The following is a 26,782-nucleotide window of genomic DNA, read 5'->3' on the forward strand; positions in this document are numbered from 1 at the left end:
TAGGGGCCTAAACGCCCCATTTGCCTAGGGCCCCCAGATACCTAGAAACGTCCCTGCAGACATATTAACTGCAGAAAACCCTTCCTTCCTTTATTTCTGTTTCTCTTCTCTTCTCTCTCTCTCCTCCCTCTCTCTCTCTCTCTCTCTCTCTCTCTCTCTCTCTCTCTCTCTCTCTCTCTCTTCTCCCTCTCTCTCTCTCCTTGCTATCATATGTCTCTCTGTCTGTTACTGATCAACCTAGTTCAGCAGCTCTTTTTGTCAACAAAGTCCCCCACCCCCAATACACATGCTGCCACACTAACACACACACACACACACACACACGGGAGAGAGAGGGAGGGAATAAAACACGGAATCACTTGTGTCATGAGTTTATTCGGCAGGCTATCCACCATGGGCCAGACATCCATATTGACTTTGCTAACTGCAGTGGCATTCTCCTGCATTACAACAGGTAGACCTATATATTTTATTAGCCAATAGGCAGCTATGTTGTCTGTTTTATACATTTTATCTCCTATTTACTGTTTGACTGCTTAAGACCAGAGACTTTTGTAATCCTCTAGATATGTCTATGTTTTGTATGTATGTTTTTCTTTTATTGATTTGATTGATTGATGTACTATGTCCCCATTTGGAGAGCCTGCTTAATCTAATTTAATGTTTTTTAAATGGCTTTGGATCTATGATTACAATGTCATGTCATGTAATGTTGAGGGCATCGGGACATTTGTATTGTGAGTTGGATTAGATTACTATTTGTTCATTGTTATTACCTCCACCAAGGAGGTTATGTCTTCTGTCGCGTTGGTTTGTCTCTGGTTTGTCTTTGTCAGCAGGATAACTCAAAAACTTATGAACGGATTTAGCTGAAACTTTGTGGAGTTGTTGGAAATTATAAAAGATTCAAGATTTGTTTATTACGTCTTATTATAGGTTTAAGGCTTATAAAGAGTAAAAATTATTGTGTTTTTGGAACAAGTGATTACATTTTGAAATCATGAACCGGAACCATGATTTTAAAAAAAGATTCTTCACCATTGCTAGCCTTCAAATCTAGACTCGCCAAGTGACCTCAAATTGAATTGTGGGACAGGGCGAATTTTGACATTCCAATTTTTAACTCCACTAGAAGAAGGCAGAAATACTGAAAATAAACATTGGGTGTAACATAGTCAAATGTTCTAACAAAGAGCTTCCTTGGCAGAGGTCTGCACTCTCTGAGTGCATTTCTACTTTTAGATATTGTTGTGCTGTTGACATTTACGCAACCGATGAAAACCTTGCTCCGCTTCGTTGTGGATTTTCCATGTTAGGGTATTGTGTAATTTGACGTGCCAGGCAGTGTTTGAAATGAGAAAAAAAGTGCAGGAACCCTAACTGTCCACTTATATCATCCAAAAAAAGAAGTGAAGGAACCCTCACCACTCATAAAATGTGGCGCATAAGATTAGTGCAGGAGCTTTGATGATGAAAATTAAGAGGTGGGGGAATCAAGTGCCCCTGAGTTCCATCCCCACCCCCCCCCCCCCCCCCCCCCCGAATCGTGAGTTGAGTGTATCGTTACAGCCCTATTTGGTTCAGCCCATAGTAATTTCACCAGATCACAGTTCATCCGTTCACAGTTCATCTGTACATCCTGCTTTGCTTTCTCAATGCATTGGCACTCAGGTGCCGTTTCCACGTAGCTGGATATTTTTATATGTGGATATTTTTTTCTCCTGCTTGCATTGGTTTTGGCCTTCCGTTTCCACGTAGCAGATATTTAAAAATCCAGGTGCAGGAGAAAAAAATATCCTGTTTAGGGGTCTGAAACGCATTTGTTACAATGGAGGATTTTTTTTATCCACATGTTGCGTTTCCACGTAGCAGGAGAAAAAAATATCCTGCTATGTGGAAACAGCACCTCAGACAAGGGTGCCAACACGGGGGAACAAAGGGACAGTCGGCCTGGCCCAGGGAGAGAGAGGGGGCCCAAAATTGCATGTATTGGGCTGGGGCCCCTTTCAGATGAATTTGCTCTGGGCCCCAGCCAAAGCAGCAAGCAGCCCTGCTGTCAAAGGAAACAACTCAAGGCCACAAATGACTTTCGCGAAAGGAGAGAGAGTGAGAGGCCTGGACAACATTGTTCTCACTTGGCGTCTTTCGTCTCTCTGTCTCTCCTCCCACAAAGGTTGCTTTTTAATGGAAAATAGTACAGCACATTGTTTCTCATCAGAGGTAACATTTAAATGTAGCATCCTGATCACATAGTTTTCCCTGGGGAACATTTGGAACAGTACAAAAGTATATGGAACAAGTACAAAAGTGAATACAAGCAAAGTCTTTGCTACAGAATATAATTATTTCTACAGTGGCGTACTACCACGCTGAGCCACAGCACCCCTGACACCCCATGGCCGATAAATAAGACAGTAACCCCAACTTAATCCACCCACAGAGTACTGTAGTGGTAACTCACTTATTTATTTATTTATTGTGTGCCTCCCCCCCACCCCACCCCCCAACACACACGCACACGCACACACACACACACACACACACACACACGTTATTCTTAACTTGGTATTTTCATTTTTAATAACTGATGTTCTCTTCTTCTGGTTTGTGCAGATGCAGTGTCTGAACTATCTGATATGTGTATTGTGAGATTAATGCTTAATTGTTTGTATGTGGTGTGAAACTGAAGACAAATTTCCACATTGTGGACAATAAAGTATTCGTATTCGTTTTTAATTTGTTACTGTGTCTGTACCCACATTACAGGAGTGCTGTCCCTGGCCAGAAGGAACTGCTCAGACATAAACCTGACGCTAAGGGGCGGTGACTACACCCTCAGCCAGGGCCTTGAGCCTGGCTCCCTGCTGGTATACAGCTGCCCCGATGGGTACTACCCTCCCGTGAAGAGCCGACGCTGCCTGTATGGACGTTGGCAACCCACTCCCAGTCGCATAGAAAAGTGCAAACGTAAGCACAGGTTATGTTATTATTTAACCCATTTTAGCCTAAGGCCTTTTTGGGAAAAGGTGCCCTCTGCCTATTAAAACCCTAAATATCACAGCCTTTGAAGCACATAAAAACATGAATTAAGTTGCATTTAAAAGCTACCCAAGCAGCAAATTAACGTGCCCAACACATTTTTTTAACGTTTATTTTTGGTGGGTGACATGTTCAGAATTGGTTCAGAATTGCTTTCAGATATGGTTAATTTGTAGGTTCCCGATTACGTGCTCAGCACGTTCTGAAAGGGTTATTTTTTGGTGTCCAACACGTTCTCTAAACGTTTCAAAATGGTGTCAAACAACACGTTCGGAAAAACACGTCCACAGACGTACAAATAAGGTGTACATTTGGGTTTTATTACGTGTTCAACACCTATTTTGACACCAAAAATAAAACCTGCCGCAGTGCCATATGGCTATGCTTTTTCTGTTAGGGGCTTAAAATTTGGCCTATGCTTTATCCTATAGCATTTATGAGGCCATTACCATTATTACAACTGTTATTATTATAGCCTTAGTTAGCCTAGTTATGCAAAAGAAGAAAAGCATATGTGTAATGCATGTATTTATTTTTTAAAAACAAGCTGCCACTTGGACTTAAGGGGCTGGAGTGCAGTCTGTGTCTGGGCTTTCTGTTGACAATGTTGAAGAGGACGCTTGCGTTGGCTTCACCTGAAACATGAAAAGAAGAACTTATTCAACAAGTGATGCTCATGACAAATATCATAATGGGCCGCAGCTGCATGGGCCCACTCTAAAAATCATGATTTGCTGGTCGCGAGGATTTCACTGTAATGTCCGTTGGGTTCAAGGGACTCGTGTATGAAATATGAAACAAAATCTTGTCAACATACTTCTATGTCTTCTCACCTTATTAATAAAATAATACAGAGGTGGCACCTGTAGTAATCTTAAATACTAGTCTATAGAACAATACAATGTTCGTAACGGTAGACTAGAAGTATGGAAACCACGTTTCATTACAGTCTAAAAGCCCCCATTGTTTCTAATGAGTAAATGTTATTAGCGAAATGCTAATGACAACTCACCGGAGTTTCACGTTTGAAGTTTCACGTTGTAGATCCAGAAAGAGAAATTGTCAAAAGGAGGGTTGATAGTTGGTAGTAAAGAGGATGCGGGTAAAGTCAAAGAAGGTGAAAATATGAAAGATGAAGGATAAAATAGTAAAAGTTTACGGTGAAATCAAGAGGGTGAAGGTCTGTCAGGTCAGGCAAAAGAAGTGAATTTTCAGTTAATCAGAGCGGTCGCCTAGCAACCGGCCAAGCGCGAGCTGCACAGCTGCATCCAGTTCAGACAAACAACTTGGACTTCAGTGCTAGATCAGTGTTTTAAGAAACGTGTCTTTTGACACCAAATTTGTACGTTCAGATTTCGTGTCAGATCAGTGTTTTAAAAACGTGTCTTTTGACACCAAATCTGTACTTTCAGATTTCGTGTCAGATCAGTGTTTTAAAAAACGTGTCTTTTGACACCAAAACTGCATGTTCGAATTTGGTGTCAGATCAGTGTTTTAAGAAACGTGTCTTTTGACACCAAATTTGTACGTTCAGATTTCGTGTCAGATGCGTTGGTATTTTCACGTGTCATTTGACACTAAACCTAAACGTGTATTGAACGCTTTTAAAAGGTGTTTTTGCAAACGTGTCAAAGAAAACGTTCCACAAACGTGTTTGACACGTTGGTTTTATTCAACACCTAAATGACACCGTTAAAAAACGTGTCAATTGGTTCAGAAAACGTGTTTTGCTGCTTGGGTAGGACCCTCATTTTGTGTTACAATGTGTTCGTTCAGCTCTAAAGTACCCACATTTAATAAAAATAAATAAATAAATCCTGCAAATCTCAAGAGCCTGGATGCAGCACATATGTCGCTCCAGCCTAAAATGGGTTAAAGAGGTTGAATGATGAAAGTCGAAATAGAAGGATGATATGCTTATTAGCCCTGTTTATATGTTATTATGATGGGGTTGGGATGCAGTGACAATGGAAACCCTGTCCCAGCCGTGGAGAATAGTGCAGAAAGTAAGCACAGATTGTGTTATTATAGCCTAGTTTACATACTGGTATTTATCTTAAGTGGGGATGCACTACTAAGTTCAAGATTCTGTTTCGGATTCGGACAGATTTGACCTTGATGAAGGGTTTGGTTTCGGTGATCGGAGTAGGACTTGGTAGGCTATTCGGTTTCAGATTCTGCCAAATCCTAAATAGTGTATTCTGTATTCTGCAAAACCTTTAAGTTCTTGCTCACGGGTTTGGATTCGGCGGGATTTGGCCTTGTTGACAGGGTCTGGTTTCAGTAATCGGAGTAGGACTCGTTTATCGGATTCGGCTAGATCTTAGAGTTAGAACAGATTATTATAGTGTAGATATTTAATCCTAATTAAGTATAGGATTAAATACATGTTGCCCATATTATTTAGGAATAATAAATATTTAGGAACAATGTGCTACTCGTTATGTTGGCACTGCAGGCTTTCCAAGCGTGGACAAGAATGTAAGAGTACACTGTAAAAAAAATCAGTGATATCATTACATGGATGTATCAAGCATGTCAAGTCATGATAACTTATATAGTTGTTTTATTCTCCTATATACTGCAATGGCAACAGCATGGCTTAATTGAAATTCTAAGTTTACCAGCTGCCTCAGAATTCCAAGTTAATTTAAATCTTTATTGTAAATTATATGGAGTTGTGCACGTTGTTTTAGCTCAAAGCTGCAATTCAAAGCTTAATAACTTACAATAAGAATTTAAATTAACTTGAAATTCTCAGGCAGCTGGTATTTTTTTTACATGGACTTTGTCATTATAGTATTTACTTACTGTGTTCTGATAAGATGCAATAGCTATGTATTGCTCATGTGACTAGCTGTGGCCTCGTATGCTGTTAGTACTATTATTGATGAGTAATAATATTTACTTACTGTGTTCTGATAAGATGCAATAGCTAGCTATGTATTGCTCATATGGCTAGCTGTGGCCTCATGTGTGCTGTTAGTACTATTAATGATGAGTAATAATTAGGGATGCACCGGATACTGATTTTTAGGATCCTGCCGGATACCGGATCCACTTCTTAAGATCCTGCCGGAACCGGATACCGGATCCTACAAAAGGGTTGAAACACATAGCCAACTCGCACATGTGGGCCCTTTTTATTACGCTGGCGCACACTATTTTTAAGACTCATTGGCTTACTGCCACACTGACTTCAACGGCCGCTTCCAAAGTGCTTTCACGCCATGCAGCGATTGGGGTTGTGAAAGACTGACTGAAAAGCCTAGGCTACGTAAAAAGTAGAGATGCCCCAGATCCTGATTTTTAGGTAACTGCCGGATACCGGATCCACTGCTTAAGATCCTGGCGGATCCGGATAGTCTGAAAAACCCTATTATCCTGCCGGAGCCGGATCTTGGATCCTGTACATCTCTAGTAATAATATTTACTTACTGTGACGTCTGCTGACTGTGATGATGTGGTGTAGGGGTTGACCGATACAGGTTTTTTAATGGCCGATGCGATACCGATATTTTTTCCATCACCCTTGGTCGATACCCGATTTCCGATACCCGATACGCCGATGCCGATATTGTTAAAAAAGTGTTAAAAATGACAAAAATCAGTACTGTATCATTTTTAAAAAAAATCCTATCCCATCACCTTTTCATCACACCATAACATGAATAACAGGAAAATAACTGTCATGTACAAAGCACACTGAGCAACTAGTTTTTCAAGCATCTGTAGCCTATACTGTATTATAGCCACCTAAAAAGGTATACATAAGGCATTAAAAATTCTAAGGACTGTGGCTTGACAGTAGTAGTCTAATTATAGCATACAGCTTGACTGTAAATTTGAAAAATGTTGGGGATGACCAAGATTATTATGGGTTTAAATATGTATGCCTATTTTTTCACCTGTATAGGTGTACTTGATTTACTAGGGCCTTTCACAAAATAAGTCAAATCAACTAAAAAACAAACAAAAGCCCAAAATAACAAACCAAAGAAATGCAAACAAAACACATACCTGTTTGTACCTAAGGCAGTGTTTTTCAACAGGAAGGTGAGAGGGGACAGCCATGTAATCGTACATAGAAATTAACAGTGAAGATTCGTAACGCAAATATGGCGTCTACCCGCACATCTCCCGCCTTTCTGGTAACAAGAGCCAATGTTCCTGCTGAGCTGCGGGGCCAGTGGTCCAATCATCTGGCTGCATCGGCGCACGCGAAATGATGCGCATGCTCAGTTGTGAAAAGCCGTTGCTCTCGTGCCGTTACGGAACTACTGCGCCCTGTCATAAAAACTGTGAGAAAAGGGGCTTAAAAAGCTTTGTTTTGACTCGTGTAACACAACCAAGCAGTCTAGATTGATCAGTTTTTCACGGTGGTTTCAACCATATGGTTTTCACAACCGCTGGGTTCTTCCCCGTCCTATACTCAGTTTCCCCATTCATTTTTCCCATTGACTCTCAGATCTGGTCTACTTAATCGCAAAATAGCACTCCGAAGGCGTCAACAAGATGGCCGCCATCTTTCCCATCTCGATCTAAACCGTCTCTGCCAGGACCCCATGTGGGGGCCCCTGGAATTCAAATGGGGTTGCCTGAAATGTGAAGGTGTGAAAACACAACTGAAATATAGACAGACAAATATGACTATAACATAATAACCATGCCATGCCTAATGCCATCTTAGACTTACATTAATACCAATAGTTTCAGCATAAGTTAGCTTGTCATGTTTTTTTCGGTGCAAAAAAAATGTCCCCCAATGGAGTCCCCAGAAAATTGGGATGTCAACATGGGGACCTGGGCCACAACAGGTTGGGAACCACTGACCTAATGGCATAGATCAGGGGTCAGGAACCTATGGCTCTAGAGCCACATGTGGCTCTTTTGGGAACTGTATATGGCTCTTACTTACCTAGGGTTGCCAACCATCCCATGAAATACAGATTTGTCCCATATTTATAAATGAAAGTATGGGTTCGATATTGGGTTGAAACGGGACAAGGAAGGTTAAAAAGTGTTAAAATGCAGGAAATTACATCTAAAAAAACAAAATTCTCCCAGACCATAATAAAGGTGACCCTACCTGTTATCAATAAAAGCAATTACTTGACAGTACACTCTAAAATTGTAGGGCTTAATTGAAATACATGCTTTTGATTGTATGTAGTGTGGTATGGTGGTAAAATGGTATGGCTCTCATGAAAATGTCTTTTTAAAATATTGGCGTTTATGGCTATCTCCACCGAAAAGGTTCCTGACCCCTGGCATAGATTGTGTTGTTTGTGTTGAAAAACACTAAAAACAAGGTCTCCACCACAAACTTGATCCAACCAGTGCAGTGTCAGCTGAGTGTAAGACAAGTACACAGGTCTACTGGTTACTCAGATAAATTACTTGTGTTAGTAGGAAACGGTTTCTTCTTCTTCTTCTTATTGTAACTTTTACTTTTGACAACTCTGCTCTCGTGGCATATTGTTTAACTGAAATCATGACTTAGCACACTTGTGGTTTCGAGTCCCCTCACTTCCCCACACATCCCCACATCCTTTTTCTTAGATTGTTTTATTCCATGGCTGGATTATGTTTCGGCCATTGTTTTCATCAGATTCTCCGCAAACACAGACTGAGTAGTGATTAGAAAATGCCTGGCCTGTAGTGGTGTGGCCAGTTTGTTAACCCTTTGCCGCCATTCTGGAATGAATATTGGACAAATTACATTGAAATGCATTGGATATACAGGATTTCTCCATAATATGGTAAAAAAAATGTATGTAGCCATAGGACATTCTTCATTTATGAATGCTTATACCATCTCATGTGTTTTTTGGTACAATCAGTGCAGCAGTTAGTTATCTATAAGGCTAAAGTTGCCAAAGTAGCTAGCCATATTATGCTAACGTCAGCCTGAGATCCGCGCTCTTTCCTATGGCCAAAGAACGTTGCTATGGCTACTGTTCCTAACAAAGTGGCGTACGTGACTGACTACCTGTTCATTCCAGAATGGCGGATTTGACTCAAAACGTCCCCTATTGACTGTTTCCCATAGAGGACCTGACCTTCGCCTCTAGATACTGGAATCTCTATGCTAGTGACTTACAGCAGTGATTCCCAACGTATGGGTCGCCAAAGATCCACAGGGGGTCGCGGAGCCCTCTTGATTTTAAGGTGTTTCATTTGAATACCATATAGTCCATATTGAATATATGACCAATCATTTAAGCTTAGCTAATACATGCATAGAAGCAACAAAATGTACATTTAACATTTACACTATATTTCACCGAAGACAAATTGAGAAATAAAATGATAACTAAAATGAGTTTTCACAGGAAACAGAGTATCAAGTGACTCCCTCTCGTGCAGGCGCTCGCGCAGTTGGGTCACCTAAGCTTGCAATGGTAAAAGTATGGGTCCCTGAAAAAAAAGGTTGGGAACCACTGACCTACAGTATGTGTAATGTGCTGTGTGCCTTTCTCTCCACCAGTGGTGCGGTGTCCTGACCCCAATGCATTTGAGCAGGGCTCCGTCACACCGTATCAAGAGCGCTACTATGTCGGCAACACCACGACATATGAATGCTTCTCGGACTACAAGCTGTACGGGTCGGCGACGCGCGTCTGCAAAAACAATGGGAAGTGGAACGGCACCACACCCATCTGCAGTCGCAACAGTGAGTAGGATACACACACACGCACATACAATCTATCCAATCTACGTTCTTTGCTATTACTGCCCATTAAGTATTATGAACGAAGCCATGTGGACACGTTTTCTACAGATCAGCGCGCCATGCGTGACACTGTAACTTCATACTTAACGACGTCATAACTAGTGGTGTGGATCGGCACTGCCCTCACGATCCGATTCGATTCTATTAGATCCAATCCGATCCGATTCAATTCTACAATGCATTGCCATGCATTACATTTCTACTGAACGCAAAGCAAATGTTTAATCAGCCATGATGAGGCAATACAAGTAGTCAGATACTGAGCAACAATTTATTGGCTGTTGTCTGTATCAGTCTGTATCAGTCTTGCAATGTTTTGAAGTGCTTTTATGTAATTTAACATTAATTTGCTCCAGAAACATCCATGGAAGTAATTGAAACTTAAAAAAATTGCCGGATCGATTCTGGTACTTGCTGGATCGATTCTGGATCGTCCATGCCCCGCATCGATTCGGATCGCCGAATCGGATCATTGTTGACACCACTAGTCATGACATCATCTAGCGACTTCTAGTTTTGGCAACACTGCTTGCAACATGTCAATCACGTGCTAAAGCCCCCTCTCGTTGGCAGCTGACCACTGTCCAGACCCCGGGATACCCGCAGGGGCGCGTCGCGATGGCCACATCTTCAACATCGGCGACAAGGTGACCTACCGCTGTGCGGACGCCCTGATCCTCGTGGGCTCTCAGGAACGCACCTGCAAGGAGAGCGGACAGTGGACAGGCACCCAACCGGAGTGCCACTGTGAGTCGAACACACGCGCGCACACGCACACACACACGCACACGCACACACACACACACACACACACACACACACACACGCACACACACACGCACACGCACACACACACACACACACAAGACCTGTCTTAATGTCTGTTGTGCGTATTGTAATTTCTGTTGTGCGTATGTTTGTCTTGCAATGTTCGCTACGTGTATAGTGCTGTCAATCGATTTAAATATTTGATCGTGATTAATCGCACACAAAAAAAACATATTGCCGTTAAAAAGGGGTCGAGTTAACGTGACAATAATGTGATCATTTTGACAGCACTATGTAAGATACTTGACACCTGAATTTCCCTCTGTGGATCAATAAAATAACTCTAATCAACTCCTCTAGAGTTGTCTAGTTTACTAAGCTACTAAGTACACTGTTTTTTTTTTTTTTTGATAGGCTTACAATACATTTATTTTTTCTTGATGTGGTTTCTGTTTCCTTTTGTAGTTAGGTACACATATGACACACCAGAGGAAGTGGCGGAAGCATTTGGGAGTGGACTGCAAAACAGCCTGAAGATAGCCGAGCAGAATGAAGGTGGGCCTAACTACTAAGATGTAGATGTATGACGCTCATTATGCCTCCCTGTTAAAGTAAAACGTGTGGGTTTGTGCCTATTTGTGATTAAATTCTGTTTCTATTCTGTGAGACCAAAGGCAATTCTCATGCTGGCATGACATTAAAATGTATTCTATTCTATTCTTCCTTTACTTCAGACATGTAAAAGTTTAATCTTTTAACGGTATAGCATCCATCTTCATCAGAGGCTTACATGGATGTTGATGCGTGCATGACGTGCTTTAAAATCAGCTGATGTTGTTGTCCCTGTCAATACCGACAGGTTGGTCATACATCCTGCTGTTAGAGGATGGTGGTCCAGGTGTGGGAGAGCATGTTTGGTCCCTGATCCCTGTTCATGAGTTTTGCATGGTTTGCAATTTTTACATATCCGAAGTAAAAAAAAAAAAAAAAAAGCCAAAGTTTTACTGCCGTGCCTACTATGTGTTTGTTTGTTGTTGCGCAGACCCTCTGTTATAACCTGTCACCAAAATTGTAATAGCCATGACCTTAGCATAATCTGTTACGTAATTGCCTTAGTAATGTTATACCCATGTTATGTTGCTGTAATTGAGTCTTTTCAGAAAACAGTGAACGGGTCCACCGTCTGCTCAAAGAAGCTACTTACTATCGCTACTTAGTGATTATACCCCAGAATCAGTCATACAAGATAAATATATTGTTTTAGTTGTTCTATTGGGTTCAGTTAAGTACAGTACCCAATGTTGCCAAATCTAGCTCTAGAGTGACTGTATTTCATCCCAAACATGCAAAAATGAGGCAAACTTGTTCCAACTCTGGATAAATCCTTTAAGCAGGGCTGCAGATTAGCTCTGATCTCCAGAAAGTAGCTAGCACCGCCCATTTCCACTGTGGACGAAGGCATGTGGGCACGTTGTCTGTAGATCTGCGCACCGTGCATGACACTGTGACGTTATACGTTATTACGTCATCTAGCGACTCCTACCGACTTTTCAGCAAGCCAATAGCGACTTTGACTGATTTTCTCTTTCTCTTCCACTATTGCCACTAGTAAGCTCAATACTTACAAGAAAAAAATATGATAATAAATGTCTACCATAGCATCCATGTACTAATGTTACCATTATATAGCTCATATTGCATTATTTTCTTTCTCTGTGTTTTCAGCTCAGAATCATCAGGAAGGCAAGATGATCCGGACAGATAAAGGAGGCACGCTAAACATCTACATCGCCATCGACGTGTCTGAGAGTATCGTTAAAGAGGACTTCGAGAAGTCAATAGAAGCCACAAAGAGCCTGATTGAGAAGGTCAGTAGCAGCAAAGCCAGAGGTCCAAATAGCCTGGTCGACATGTCGCTATTCCGACGTTAATGTCTATTGTCGGAATACCAACACGTTTTCCACCGTCCGCCGCTATTCCTACATGCCGCTATTCTGACATCCCTAACCTTAACCTTAACCCTAACCCTAACCCCTAAAAAGTGTCGGAATAGCGCTATGTCGGAATAGCGATTGCCCCCCGGCTGGCTCAGCTAGAGGTCACAAATAGCGTGAGTGACAACGGCATTCAGCCAGCCTGACGGTACATGCACACAGAGATATTCGCATTCGCTGAACCTGTCCGGGAGCATCGCGAGTCGGAGAGGTTTGCGGCCTGCCTTTCACAATGCACAGTCAGCGTTCACGGTCTGTCCGCTGGCAGCAGCCTTTCATTTTCAATGGAGCCCGCTCATTGAACGCGGACGTCTGCGCAGGAAAATAGACTCGAGTTCTATTTTCAAGGAGCATCGCAGACATGCACGCTTACACCATGCTCCTGTGTGCAAGCATGATCTGTTTACATGTATTCTAAGCGTTTCGGACTGAAACAAGTATACCCTGAAAAACAAGGACAGTGGCACAATTAGAGGTCACCAAGAACCTGAAACGGTCAGTAGCAAAAGACACTAAAGCCTGCTTGCCGAGGACCATTTGCTTACAGCTTGATTGTCTGATTGCAAAAGTCAGTGGCAAAGCCAAAGGACGGTCAGTGCCTTATTGAGAAGGTCCTTAGTTCAGCTAGAGGTAACAATGATGATGTTTACACGAAGGCCTTTTACTCTTAAAGGGACACTGTGCAGGAAATGGTCAAAAAGGGTACTGCAACTATGCTCATTGAAACTGGGCTGCCTATTGCCAAATTTGATCTTTACATGAAAGTTTTCCAAGTAATAAACAAATATTTTCTAGTATGGTTCAAGTAGAGTCATTTTTGCAGCTAAAAATGACTATTTTTGGAAATTCAAAATGGCGGACCATGGAGAAGATCCCCTTTTTCATGTATGAAAAGTGCAATTTTCCCAGTCATAATGAATACTTAAAATTTGATGGTGTTGGTAAGTATTCATGAAAAAGGTAACATTAGTGAATGGGCAGCATGAATTCTGGAAATAAACAACTAAAAATCTCACACAGTGTCCCTTTAAATCCATATAATGATGATGATGATGTGATGACGACGGCGACAATGACGATGACGATATGTGATGACATTCTGTAACTCAAAACTCCATTCCTCCATGTTACAGATAAGCTACTTCGAAGTGACTCCCAACTATGACATCGCGTTATTTGCCACCAAACCGACCTTCATAGTAGAGATCTATCACGCGTGGAGAGGTAACGAACAGAACCTCGCTGAAGTAATTGAAAAGCTGGATGCCTTCGACTTTGAAGGTGAGCACTGGATTTATTTGAGCGCAGTGTGTATTTCACAATGATGTTGTTTTTAGTCACAAGCATACGACTATGTGACAGTATTGTAAGCCTGTGTCCGAAAAGTTGGCAATTCTGCTTTTATTTTGAAGAGATCAGTTTGCAAAATTACGTATATACATTTTTGAACATTCAGGAAATCGACATTTTAATAATTGGCATTCCATTGAATTGCATTGCAAAATGCATTTCATATAGGTTCTCAAAATATTTGAATGGCAAGAATTCACAGTCATTTCCAATAATATGAAATATATACAAAATAATACAAAAATGGTGGATATGTCGTTTTGCAATGAAACTCTAGTATTATTTGTGTTCTCATACCACAGATATCAGTGGTATGGTCTGACATTTTTGCACAGCATAATCAATTAAGCAATCAATCAAGCAATCAATCAAAATGTATTTACATAGCACAATATCACAACTGTAGCAAGCATAGCCAGGCCTCTCTGGGTCTGCATGGGCAAGTTGCCCATTAATTTGATGGGCGATATGTCATCGCACCCCCTTTGACTTTGTTTTCTTGTCTTATCTCATAGGGAAAGATGACAAGGATACTGGAACCAACATTGGGGCTGTTTTAGACAAGTTCCACGAGCACATGAGCTTGATGAAAACTCAAAACAGTACCAAATTTCTCGAGAGCCAGCATGTTATCGTCATGTTCACAGATGGTAAGAAGCTCTGTGTGTGCATGTGTGCGTGCGTACGAGAGAAAGAGTCTCATTTTTAAATTGTAAACAACTGTAGGAAGGCATCACCAAGATGCATGCATGTGTGTTTGTGTGCATGTGTTTGTACATGTGTTTGTGTGCACATGCTTGTGTGTGTGTGTGTGTGTGCTTACGGTGTATTTTATGATTTTAGGGGAGGCAAACATGGGTCGTGATCCCAAGTTTGCGGTGAAGAAGATTAAAGACTTTGTGTATGGAGACAAAAAAGAAGAGCGCATGGAGAAACTAGGTGAGAAACAGAGGATGCTCTCATACACACACACACTCTCTCTCTCTCTCCCTCTCTCTCTCTCTCTCTCTCTCTCACACACACACACCCACACACACACACTAATTCACCCACTCCTACACACACATATGTGAAGTCTTACTCGCAGCCATACCTCCTCACTGATGCACTTGAACTGTGGGATACACCAGGGCTCCATTTTAGGGCCACTGCTATTCAACCTTTTTATGCTGCCACTGGGACAAATTATGAAGAAATATTCAAGAAATTACCGTAGCTATGCTGAAGACACCCAACTTTACCTAGCCATGTCATCTAATGACTATGCCCCCTTCAATTTCTAAATGATTGCATTGACTAAATTAACAGCTGGATGTGTGAAAATATTCTCCAACTGAACACAGACAAAACTGAGGTAATTGTATTTAGGGGGAAACAAGAAAGGGCAAAGATTGCCACTATCCTCGAAACTAAAGACTTCAAAGCAAAGGGCACTGTAAAAAAAAACAACTTGATGTCGTTATTGATAGTGAACTTTAACTTTAATAGTCATGTGAAAGCCATTACAAGAGCAAAAGGATTTGAGCACATCACACCGATTTTAAGGTCCCAGCATTGGCTCCCAGTAAGCTATAGAATTGATTTTAAGGCATTACCACTTCTTGTGTTCAAATAATTAAATGGGTTGGGGCCCAGCTACACACTGGCTATGTTTCAGCTGTACACACCAACTAGGCATCTAAGGTCTATGAAGGAAAACCTGCTGGTTTTACCTACTGTCAAAACAAAAGTGTGGGGAGGCAGCCTTTAGCTACTGTGCTTCAAAGCTTTGGAATCAGCTTCTCGGGGAAGTAAAAAAAAAAAAAAACACCCCTACTGTTGATAGTTTCAAGACCAGACAAAGCTTTTTTCTGATGCCTTCTCTTCAAAATGTTTTTGATGTTTTTGTGTATTTTTCCCTTATTTCTTGCTTTTATCTTTACTTTTTATTCTATTTTCATTTGCCATGCCTTGTGCTTTTATTTTAATTTTAATTAATGTTATTTTAGTTTGCATAATTTTTATCTTACTTTACTGTACAGCACATTTTTATTGCATTCATGTATGAAATGTGCTATACAAATAAAATTGCCTTGCCTTGCGTGTGTCTGTGTCTGTGCGCGCATGCGTGCACGTGTGCTTGTCTGACTGTCTGTCTGTCTGTCTGTCTGTTTGTCCATTGGCGTTCATCTTTCCACAGATATTTACATGTTTGGCGTGGGCCCAGAGGTGGAGAAGCAGGTGCTAAACGAATACGTAACTGAAAATGCTGGACAACACACCTTTGTGATGAAGGAAATGACAGGACTCCATGAAGCCTTTGAGAAAATGATCGGTATGAATATACAGTTTGCCCAGGGGGTATTCCAAGAACATGTTTTGTCTCGTATGTGTGTGTAGGAGTGACATGCACAATGATTTAATCAACTGTCATAACATGTTTATCACTGTCTAATTTCCATTACATCTTTGTCTCTGAATTGATCTGAATTGGTAAATTGCTCCCATGTGAATATTGATTCTTTATAATCAAAATCATTTAAAGGAAATTACTGTATATTTCAAAGCATGTAATATAAAAATAGGCACTGTACTGAATTACATTAGTCTACATTTACTGCATAAATTGCTCTATGCCATTACTCTATTTTACTAAGTATGTACTGACTTGTTTTGTCTGTTGTCTGTAGATGAGAGTGGCAGTACGGACCTGTGTGGGTTACATAGAGACTACACACATAAGGACAAGGACAGCAAGCGTGAACCCTTCAAGTTCCCCTGGCTGGCTGAAATTTCTGTCACAGTAAGTACCTCCACTATAGCACTATATCTTGCTGTAGGACACATGCTTGCTGCAGGACACACGTGTGCGGGCACGATTCATGCATGAACGAGTTAACATGTGTATTTCATGTCAATTTTGCGCGTGTTAGAAACTGCATCCATACACATGCGTTGCGTGCGATATCTTCAAAATTGCTGGGGGCGATCGTAAGAAAGACTGCACAGTCCAACGCAAGTGCTTCTGGTGAAAACGACTATGGCAGCAACTTTTCAAAAGCGTCTCATTGCGCTTGTCCGAAATGACAAACATTTGCGACCATACTTCCCTGTTGCACATTGGAAAAGGAGCATGCAATTATAGGAGCAGTAGCAGTATTGACTCCTTGTCCTTCCTAGCTACGTTCACAGACAACACTCGCTTCTAGCTCACTCGCCTACTCGCTCATGGAACGTTCGTTAAACGTTCCCACGGCTTTAACTGCCAATGCACAAGCGAAAAGTACCGAACTCTGCATTCCAATTGGTTACTACGCTTACTCAAAGTTAAAATATTTTCGGAATCCGACAACATCGCCTCGTTTGTACACTCCTCGCCAACTCGCCTCCTCATCTCGCTGGCACACATAGACACTCTATTGACTTAACTCGCTGAGCCAGTAAATAACAGCGACGTGTGTGAGCGAGGCTTAAGTATTGTAGCTTTACTTGAGCTTTACTTTACCATACAGTATATGGTGGCAATAAGGTTGCAACAGAGGCTCTGCGCAAAGGGTTTGAAGTCATTATTATTAATTTATTTTGGTTGAAGAGAAGAGCACCTCAGATAGCTCACATGTGTTGCCTGTCTTAGATGAGCTAGTGTTTTTCTAACAGTTATGCACAATAAAAACACCAACAAAACGTTTTTAATATCTTTTAATATATTCTCTCCTCCCTCCCTTCTCTCTCATCTCATTTCCTTTCGTTTACTTTTCTCTCTCCATCCCCTCTCATCTCTTCTCCTCCCTCTCCTCTCCTCCCTTTACATCCTATCTCCTCTCTCTACGCCAATATTTTATCCTCCCCTCTCCTCTCACATCCTCTCCTCACCTCCCTTCCACTCCTCTGCTCCCCTCTTATTTCTGTCCTTCCCTCTTCCTCTCTTCTCTTCTCTTTACCTCTCATCTCCTCTTCTCTCCTCTCCTCCCCTCACTTCTCCTCTCCTCTCTTCTCCTCTCCTCTCCTCCGCCCTCTTCTCCCCTCACTTCTTCCCTCCCCTCACTTCTCCTCTCCTCTCTTCTCCTCTCCTCCGCCCTCTTCTCCTCTCCTCTCCTCTCCTCTCCTCTCCTCTCCTCTCCTCTCCTCTCCTCTCCTCTCCTCCCCTCCCCTCTCATCTCCTCTCCTCTCCTCTCCTCCCCTCCCCTCACTTCTCCTCTCCTCTCTTCTCCTCTCCTCCGCCCTCTTCTCCTCTCCTCTCCTCCCCTCCCCTCTCATCTCCTCTTCTCTCCTCTCCTCTCCTCCCCTCCCCTCACTTCTCCTCTCCTCTCCTCTCCTCTCCTCTCCTCCCCTCACTTCTCCTCTCCTCTCCTCTGCCCTCTTCTCCTCTCCTCTCCTCTCCTCTCCTCTCCTCTTCTCTCCTCTCGTCTCCTCCCCTCCCATCTCCTCTTCTCTCCTCTCTTCTCCTCTCCTCTCCTCTCCTCTCCTCCCCTCACTTCTCCTCTCCTCTCTTCTCCTCTCCTCTCCTCCGCCCTCTTCTCCCCTCCCCTCACTTCTCCTCCCCTCTCTTCTCCTCTCTTCTCCTCCTCTCCTCTTCTCCTCTCCCGTTTTTCTCTCTACTCCACAGCATGAGGACGGCACCTTTTCTAAATGTGTAGGCTCGCTGGTCTCACCTCGTTTCATCCTGACCGCAGCCCACTGCTTCAAGTTCGGGGACACCAGTAGCCGCATCACTGTGACCCTGGAAGATGAAAAGTCTAGAAGTTTGTATCCAATGAAGTATAAGGCAGACTAACTGTACCCATATGAAATGAAAGAAGAATAGTTTATTTGGTAGGGATTATGCATATTACATAAAGAACAGGTGTGTTTAAAAATGCTTAAGTGATTCAATTTAACTGGGGAAATGAACAGTGAACTCTGCTGTGGGTATCTTGGGGTCTCTTGTCTGGCTCTTGCGAGTTTTATTTGAGTTATAACTGTAGATTATTTTTTTATCAGTGTGGTGCAAACACATTTTCTTGTTCTCTCCCTTATCATAGCTGATAAATTACCGGGTCAGACTACCCTTACAACCAGCCCCACTTGCGAGTTCTATTAGAGCAGTGTTTCCCAACCAGGGGTACGTGTACCACTAGGGGTACGCGAGCACACTGCAGGGGGTACTTGGAAAAGTGTTATTATTATAACAAATGTATGGAGCAGCCACATCAGGACAGAGAAAATGAATTAGGGGGTACTCATGGCACAACTAAGAGGCTTAGGGGGTACGCAAGACAAAAAAGGTTGGGAAACACTGTATTAGAGGGATAACGGTTGTTTATTTAGCTGAGTGGTGCTAAGAAAATAAAAATGAATGTCCGCACACTGCTCCCGTGTTGCTTTTTTATTTTTTCCTGTGTGGTGCTTACCCATTTTCTTGTTCCCTCCCTTCTCGCTTGCTGTGTCCTAGCGCAAAAGGTGAAGAGACACATCCCTCATCCTGAATACAACACCACCCGGATGAAAACGGAAGGAATCCCGGAGTTCTATGACTACGATGTGGCGCTTATTGAGCTGAAGGCAGATGTTAAGATCTCTCCCAAAGCCAGGTGAGCTAGCCTGTCTCACTTCTCCACTCCCACATACTGTGTGATACACTGTCTGATATATTTGTCTTACAATATAGTAAGCAGGCAAGCATCAATACTGTATATACAGTGAATAGATATTGATGTTAAGATCTCTTCCAAAGCCAGGTGAACTAGTCTCACTTCTCCAATCCCACATTTGTGTCTGATTGTGTGTTTGATTTGGGTTATAGCAAACAGGCAAGTGTAAATACATGAACTGTGTTTCACTGACTGATTCTGAATTCCCCCTTTTAGACCCATCTGCATTCCCTGCACCACACAGACAAGTGGCGCTCTGAGAATATCCGACCCCAATGTGAAGTGCAAGGATCACGGTGAGCTGGCGAGAACGTTTTTTTTTCATGTGTTTTCGGGGCTTTTATGCCTTTAAAGGGACACTGTGCAGGAGATGGTCAAAAAGGGTACTGCAACTATGCTGCGAATTGAAACTGGGCTGCCTATTGCCAAATTTGATCTTTTCATGAAAGTTTCCGAAGTAATTAACTAATACTTTTTAATATGGTCCAAGTACAGTCATTTTTGCAGCTAAAAATGGCTATTTCTGGAAATTCAAAATGGCGGACCATGGAGAAGATCCCCCTTTTCATGTAAGAAAAGTGCAATTTTTTCAGTCATAACGAATACTTAGAATTTTATGGTGGTGGTAAGTATTCATGAAAAAGGTAACATTAATGAATGGGAAGCATGAATTCTGGAAATAAACAACTAACTAAAAATCTCACACAGTGTCCCTTTAATTTAGATGGGACAGTGTAGAGACGACAGGAAGTGAGAGGACCAGAGATAGGGAAGTCCTGGAAAAGAATCCGGTTGGGACTTAAACCCGGGTCACCCGCATACAGTATGATACGGTGTCTTACTTAGCACTCTGAGCCACAGCACCCCCGCTGACAAGTAGTGATGTGTATTGGCACTGCCCTCACGATTTGATTCGATTATGATTCTGGAGGTTCTACGATGCATTGCAATGCATTACATTTCTACTGAAAGCAAGGCAAATATTTAATCAGTCATGTTAATACAAGCAGTCAGATACTGAACATTTTATTGGATGTTTTCTGTATTAGTCTTGCAGTTTTCAATGCTTTGAAGTACTTTAATTTAATTAAACGTTCATTTGCTCCGGAAATATTCACAGAAGTGATTGAAACTTGAAAAAATATGCCGCATTGATTATGGCACTTGCCGAATCGATTACTGAATTGTCCTACCCGGCATTGCAATGCATTGCTGAATCGATTATTGTTGACACCACTAACTGGCTGTATATAAGAATGTACAGCTTACATTTTGGAAATAGGCTACTAAAAAGCTATATAATGGACCTATAACAACAACAATAGTAGTAATAATTTTAAAATATGTCTAAAATACTTCTCTTTTTTTCATAGAGAAACTGCTCCTGAATAACGAGTATGAAGATGCCCATATCATGTCCCCTGCACGAGAGATGAAAAACCTCAAGATTAAGCTTGGAGCGTCTGTGAGTATATGCTGTGAAATACAAGAGAGCTCACTTCAATGTATGCATTTCTGACTGTAATTGATTGTAACTAATTAAATGGTCTGCATCTTCGGGTCACTTGAGTAATAATAAATCAGGCAGTCAACCACTCAGTCATTCAATGTAATAATTAATTGATAATGAATTGAATGGAATTGATATTGAATGAAACTCTATTCCGGGGTTAGCAAACTCAAATTGACTGAGAGCCAAAGTCATAATCTGAAATAAAGTTGCGGGCCAAATTCAATGTAAATAAAAGAAGTAAAATGATGTTACACAATGTCACACAACACGCTACTTCCCATCATATACACTGTATGGTAGTTCAAATGTGCCTGTACATATTCGGTTGTATATAGTATGTGGCCTATGCCCACTCGTATTCCGTCATTGGCCTGGGCCCACTCATATTCCTGTGACACGCCAAATTTCATGTTCTCAAGTATTGTTACGTTATACATTCATGGTGTACAGTATGTGGGCCAACTATGATATCACATTTGAAATGATCTCAAGGGGCCAAATAAAATTGCTCAGCCGGGCCAGATTTGGCCCCCGGGGCTGAGTTCTGCTCTAATGCTCTAATGCAGGGGTATTGAATTAAATTTCAACGAGGGCCAGTTTTTCAAATTCTTACCAGTTAAGGGGCCGAACTATATGTATGTATAATGGTTGCCGACTGTCAATGAAAAAAATATGGGAGACTTCATTGAAGTGGAGGGTCTGGGGGTGCTCCCCCAGAAAGTTTTGCATTTCTTAGATGTAACTTCCTGCATTTTAACGTCCCGTGTCCCGTTTCAGCATGATAAAGGAACACATACTTTTATCTCTAAATTAAAAAAAAAAAAAACGATTCTGTATTTCAAGGGGCTTGTGGGGGGCCAGAACCTTGCTGTCCAAGGGCCGCCCGCATCTGACCTCAGGGCCGCCATTTGAATAGCCCTGCTCTAATGTATCTCATGCACAGTATTTACAAACAACACCCAAACTCCTCCCACCCAATGTGAAGGAGTGTGCTCAAGTTTGGCCTTCTAAGAGGGCATTGTCCCCTCCTTCTTCTAGTCTTTCTGTGGCATTTGGTGATGGCTTGCATGAGATGTGCGCTACCACCATCTACAGCGCTAAGGGAACTCCATTCATTCCCAACCGCAAGACTCCTAAGGTCTCCTAACTGAAGGTCTCCTAAAGGGGCGTTCACCTGACGTCACATGGATCCAGGAAATGCACAGGCTGTCTAGGAGTACGTCTTAATATGCAACCTTGCCTCCTCCACTTGCCTCCTCCACTTGCTTCTCGTCATGATGACATCACTGACAACAGCATTATATTTCAATATCTTGCAAAAGCTCAATTGTAGAGTATTTTTCTCATTTGCAATTGGGATGGTGAATGAAAAACAGTCCCTCAAAAGTTGTTGTGGCTGGGAAACTTTATCGTTTTCTCCACGGAGGAGGGGCCAGGAGGCGGGACGAGGAGACGAGCGCAAGTGGAGGAGGCCAGGTCGCATATTAAGACGCACTCTCTATCTAGGCTCTGCCGTGGCCAACCGATAGGGCACTCGTCTACCATGCGGCTGACCCGGGTTCGATTCCCGGCCCGGGTCCTTTGCCGGCTCTTCCCCCTCTCTTGCTTCCTGTCACCACCTTCACTGTCCTGTCATAAATAAGGTAAAAAAAACGTTTTTTTAAAAAATCTATTTTGATATCCCTATCTGTTTTCCAGAGGGATGCTTGCATTGAGGATGCCAAGAGGGCGAAGGGTGTAACGGCTAAAGACGCTAAGAAGATTGTGACAGGCAACTTCCTTTGTACTGGAGGGATCAACCCTGTGACTGATGATGTGGCATGCAAAGGTATGCTAGCTAAGGGCTTCAAATTCACAGGCAAACACTCATGCACACACGCACACACGCGCACACACACACAGAGCATGTAAAGGACTTCAAAAGCACACACGCACACACACACTCACACACTCACACACAGGTACCGTTTTGTCGGTTATTTTCTGCTTATGTCTGTTTGATTTCTTTCCACAGGTGATTCAGGAGGTGCACTGTTTACCGAAAAGAATCGCCGTAGTGTGCAGGTAAGTAAGGGACAGTGTCTTGTCCGCATGTAATAACAATAGCATAATATGGGGCAGCCGTGGCCTTGTGGTTAGAGAGTTGGTCTTTCAATCTAGGGGCTGCCGGTTCGAATCCCACCTGACCTCTCCCTACATCTTCATCCATGGCTGAAGTGCCCTTGAGCACTTGTGCACCTAACCCCACATTGCTCCAGGGACTGTAACCAATACCCCAGAAAACAATAGTTGTAAGTCGCTTTGAATAAAATGAAAGCGTCAGCTAAGTGCAATGTAATGTATTGTAATATAACATACACTCACCGGCCACTTTATTAGGCACACCTGTCCAACTTCTGATTCACGCAAATTTGTAATCAGCAAATCACATGTCACTGGCAGCAGTTCCGAAACCAAATCTTAGATTTGGCCACAGCTTAAGATCTGGCCGAATCCTAATACCGAATCCTACTCCGATCACAGAAACCGAACCCTGCCATCAAGGTAGAATCCGGCTAAATCCGAAACCAAATCTTGGATTTGGTACATCCCATCAGTGATAGACATTATAGACATCTTTTGCTGCCAACCCCACTTTGGTCAGAGCGACATCATGAAACAAGTCCGACAGGCGGACAACAGATGCGTCCGTCTATACCAGTGGTTCTCTGCCCCCCCCCATTACATGACATTGCATTTGGCAGACGCTTTATAACCAAAGTGACTTTCAAATGAGGACATAATCATAGCCAACATCATAAGCAAATACAACACACACACACACATACACACACATCATGTCAAGAGTCTGCCCTGGGGCTAGGCCAGCTCAAGCATTAGTCAAGTAGATACTCACGAAAGAGGAAGGTCTTTACATGAACAGCATAAACTTATGAAATAAACAGACTTAAGAAAAATTACACACTTGTACCGCACCTTTAACGTTACTGCATCTTTCTGCCCTTGAAGGTTGGCGTGGTGAGCTGGGGCGTGGAGGACATCTGTTTAGGACGCACCAGAGTGAACTCAAAGGAGCACACCAGAGACTTCCACATCAACCTGTTCAAGGTGCAGCCCTTCCTGAAGCAGCACCTAGGAGACACGACCCAGGACTATGCACCGCTAACTTTTATAGACTAAAGAAACCCAAAGACATTAACGTTTATAGACTAGAGAATGAGGGAAACAAAACCAAAGACTACGCACGACTAACTTTTATAGAACAGAGAACAAAGACTATGCACCACTAAGAGTCTAGAGGCTAGAGTACACCAAAGACTAATTACCCTGTATAGATTAGAGAAAGTTTGATATTGATACCTTTGGTTGCATTACTAACATTGATAGCTTCTGCGATTGATAAATAAAAGTGCACCCCTTCCACAAAAAAAGTACCTGGGAGAAGGAAAGAAAAACCAAAGACAACGCCCCACTAACTTTTATAGACCAGAGAACACTGAAGACGACGCACCCCCAAGAACAATACTCAAAACGTTTATAGACTAGACACACATCACTGTGTACATATTATCATGCAAGTGTCTTTTTTTCTTTTTATCAATTTTCTTTGCATTTGTATCCATTCTTAGCTTCAAAATGCTATGTATCGCTAAGGCATGGATCAGCTACACAGTCTCACCCCAAGTAGTCAATATCTGAGTACCTTTGACCAGACTGCAATTTTTGACGTCTTGGGTATTCCTTCCACGTCACATTTTGACTATGTCCTCAAAGGCGCCCCCTTGTGGCAGCATAACGTCATTGAAGTTAGGTTTAGGAATAGGTTTAGGGTTAGGCCACATAGTCAAAATGTGACGTGGAAGGAATACCCAAGACGTCAAAAATTGCAGTCTGGTCCAAGGTAGTCAGAAATTGACTACTTGGGGTGAGACTGCGTTGGGATCAGGCAAACTTTGTTGTGTGTGACATCATTCATCTGTTTTGTTTGCTCCAACCTCATGGCGGGCCAAATGTTTGCCTGGGTTGGATCTGGCCCGCGGGCCGCTAATTGGAGACCACTATGCTAGAGGTATCATGTAGGGCAGTGGTTCCCAACCTTTTTATTCAGGGACCCATGTTTTTACCGTGGTAAGCTTTGGTGACTCAACCGTGCGAGCGCCCGCATGAGGTGCCCTTTGTTTCCTGCGAAAACTCATTGTAGTTATTTTATTCCTCAATTCGGATTTGGTCGAATACAGAATAAATGTTTAATTATGTAGCACTTACATTTTGTTGCTTCTATGCATATATTAGTTAAATGCTTTGTCATTTATTCAACATGGGCTACATATATTTAAAATTAAACACCTTAAAATCAAGAGGTCTCCTCGACCCTCAGTTGATCTTTGGCGACCCATAAGTTGGGTTGGGAACCACTGATGTAGGGGACAGCAAGCCAACAAGGCTCTCATTAATATTTTCTGACATGGTTTGACTCTACAGTGACCTCAACATGGACGTTCGAAAGAATGCTCCTCGGGGTTCTGCCAATATTGCACCGTATACACATGTCTGCATATCTTGTGTCTGGGGCTCTCATGCACACATATTCTGCAGCAATCACGTCTTTTACTTTAGTCTGTGCAGTGTAGATGCCATTATCCATGCTTTATTTGTTGTATTTGTGTCTTTTTATGTGTCACATGACATTCTCTTTTGTATATTCATGGTGTCAGAAGGAGTGTGTTCACTGTGCATCAAGCACAGGGATTGTCTCCGAAACTTATTTTCATTAACTCTTTGGTAAATAAAAAATATTGATTTTTGAACTAGAGGCTTTGGACTGTCTGTTAGTACTGTGTGTGTGTGTGTGTGTGTGTGTGTGTGTGTGTGTGTGTGTGTGGGTAGATGACGTGACGTGTACATTTTGCTGTCGCAGGCTCTTAAAATTAAGTAAATTCATGCTTTCAAAATTGTCAATGCTTTAAATGATTAAACTTATGTTGTTGTTGTGAAAAAGTAATGTGTAATAAATACAGAGCTTAAATAAGTATACTTAATTTTGAGTCAAATGTCACATTTGTCCTATGGAGTGACTGAGGCAAGCCTGGTTCTCCATATTAAAACATTTTTAAATAAATAATCAAAGCTCCGTCATTTGTCTAAACAACCCTGGCAGGTTTTTCAAGGTGTCTATTTTAGCAAGGGGCAATGCTTAATTTTTTTCCTGTTTTTCTGAGACCGTATGGACTTATGAAACTTTGTCGCAGAAAACAATGTCCTGTGGTGTGACATCATATTTTTGGTTAATTCTGTGGATAATTATCTATTGTTGAAGCTCCAGCGGTACATAAATTGTGACTTTAGACCCTTAAGAAGCCAATGGCAAGGGTGGATTTTAGATTTTTCTCTCAGAGTTCTTCAGTCAATCAATTATGTTTTGCTACCACAAGATGTATTAGTTTTGTAGTCCTTTGGTGTGACAGCCATAAAATACATTTTGACAATAGTGTATATTTTTCATATTTTTTCCTATGTAGCTGTATGAAAATGCATCTTACTAAAGGTGAAATTGTATTTCAGTTGGCAACGACATGGCTTTAAATTAACTCAAAAGCTCAAAAGTCCTATGGTGTGATGGTAAAAGTCCTATGGTGTGATGGTAAAAGTCCTATGGTGTGACACTTTGGAGTATCACACCAAAGGACAAACAGGTCACACCAATGGACTAGATATTTGAGAAATAGCTTTTAAAACAACTGGTAGTACATATTTTTTTTGTTTTGTTGCTTGA

At 42.0% G+C, this 26,782-nt stretch overlaps 1 protein-coding gene across 1 annotated transcript; it reads left to right on the top strand.

Annotated features, from left to right (window-relative positions):
- Window positions 1-347: 347 nt before the first annotated feature.
- Window positions 348-25,817, top strand: cfbl (complement factor b, like). The gene is made up of 18 exons (XM_063220716.1): window positions 348-454; window positions 2,767-2,967; window positions 9,530-9,715; window positions 10,349-10,522; window positions 11,009-11,098; window positions 12,269-12,411; window positions 13,671-13,818; window positions 14,403-14,537; window positions 14,731-14,826; window positions 16,067-16,201; window positions 16,557-16,669; window positions 18,473-18,608; window positions 19,298-19,436; window positions 19,713-19,792; window positions 20,870-20,961; window positions 22,708-22,837; window positions 23,024-23,073; window positions 24,019-25,817. Exons 1-18 carry the CDS (start codon window positions 367-369, stop codon window positions 24,187-24,189), a joined length of 2,307 nt encoding a protein of 768 aa, XP_063076786.1. The 5' UTR covers window positions 348-366; the 3' UTR covers window positions 24,190-25,817.
- The last annotated feature ends 965 nt before the right edge of the window (window positions 25,818-26,782 follow it).

This window comes from Engraulis encrasicolus, chromosome 17 (assembly GCF_034702125.1).
Source record: "Engraulis encrasicolus isolate BLACKSEA-1 chromosome 17, IST_EnEncr_1.0, whole genome shotgun sequence".
Classification (NCBI taxonomy): Eukaryota; Metazoa; Chordata; class Actinopteri; order Clupeiformes; family Engraulidae; genus Engraulis; species Engraulis encrasicolus.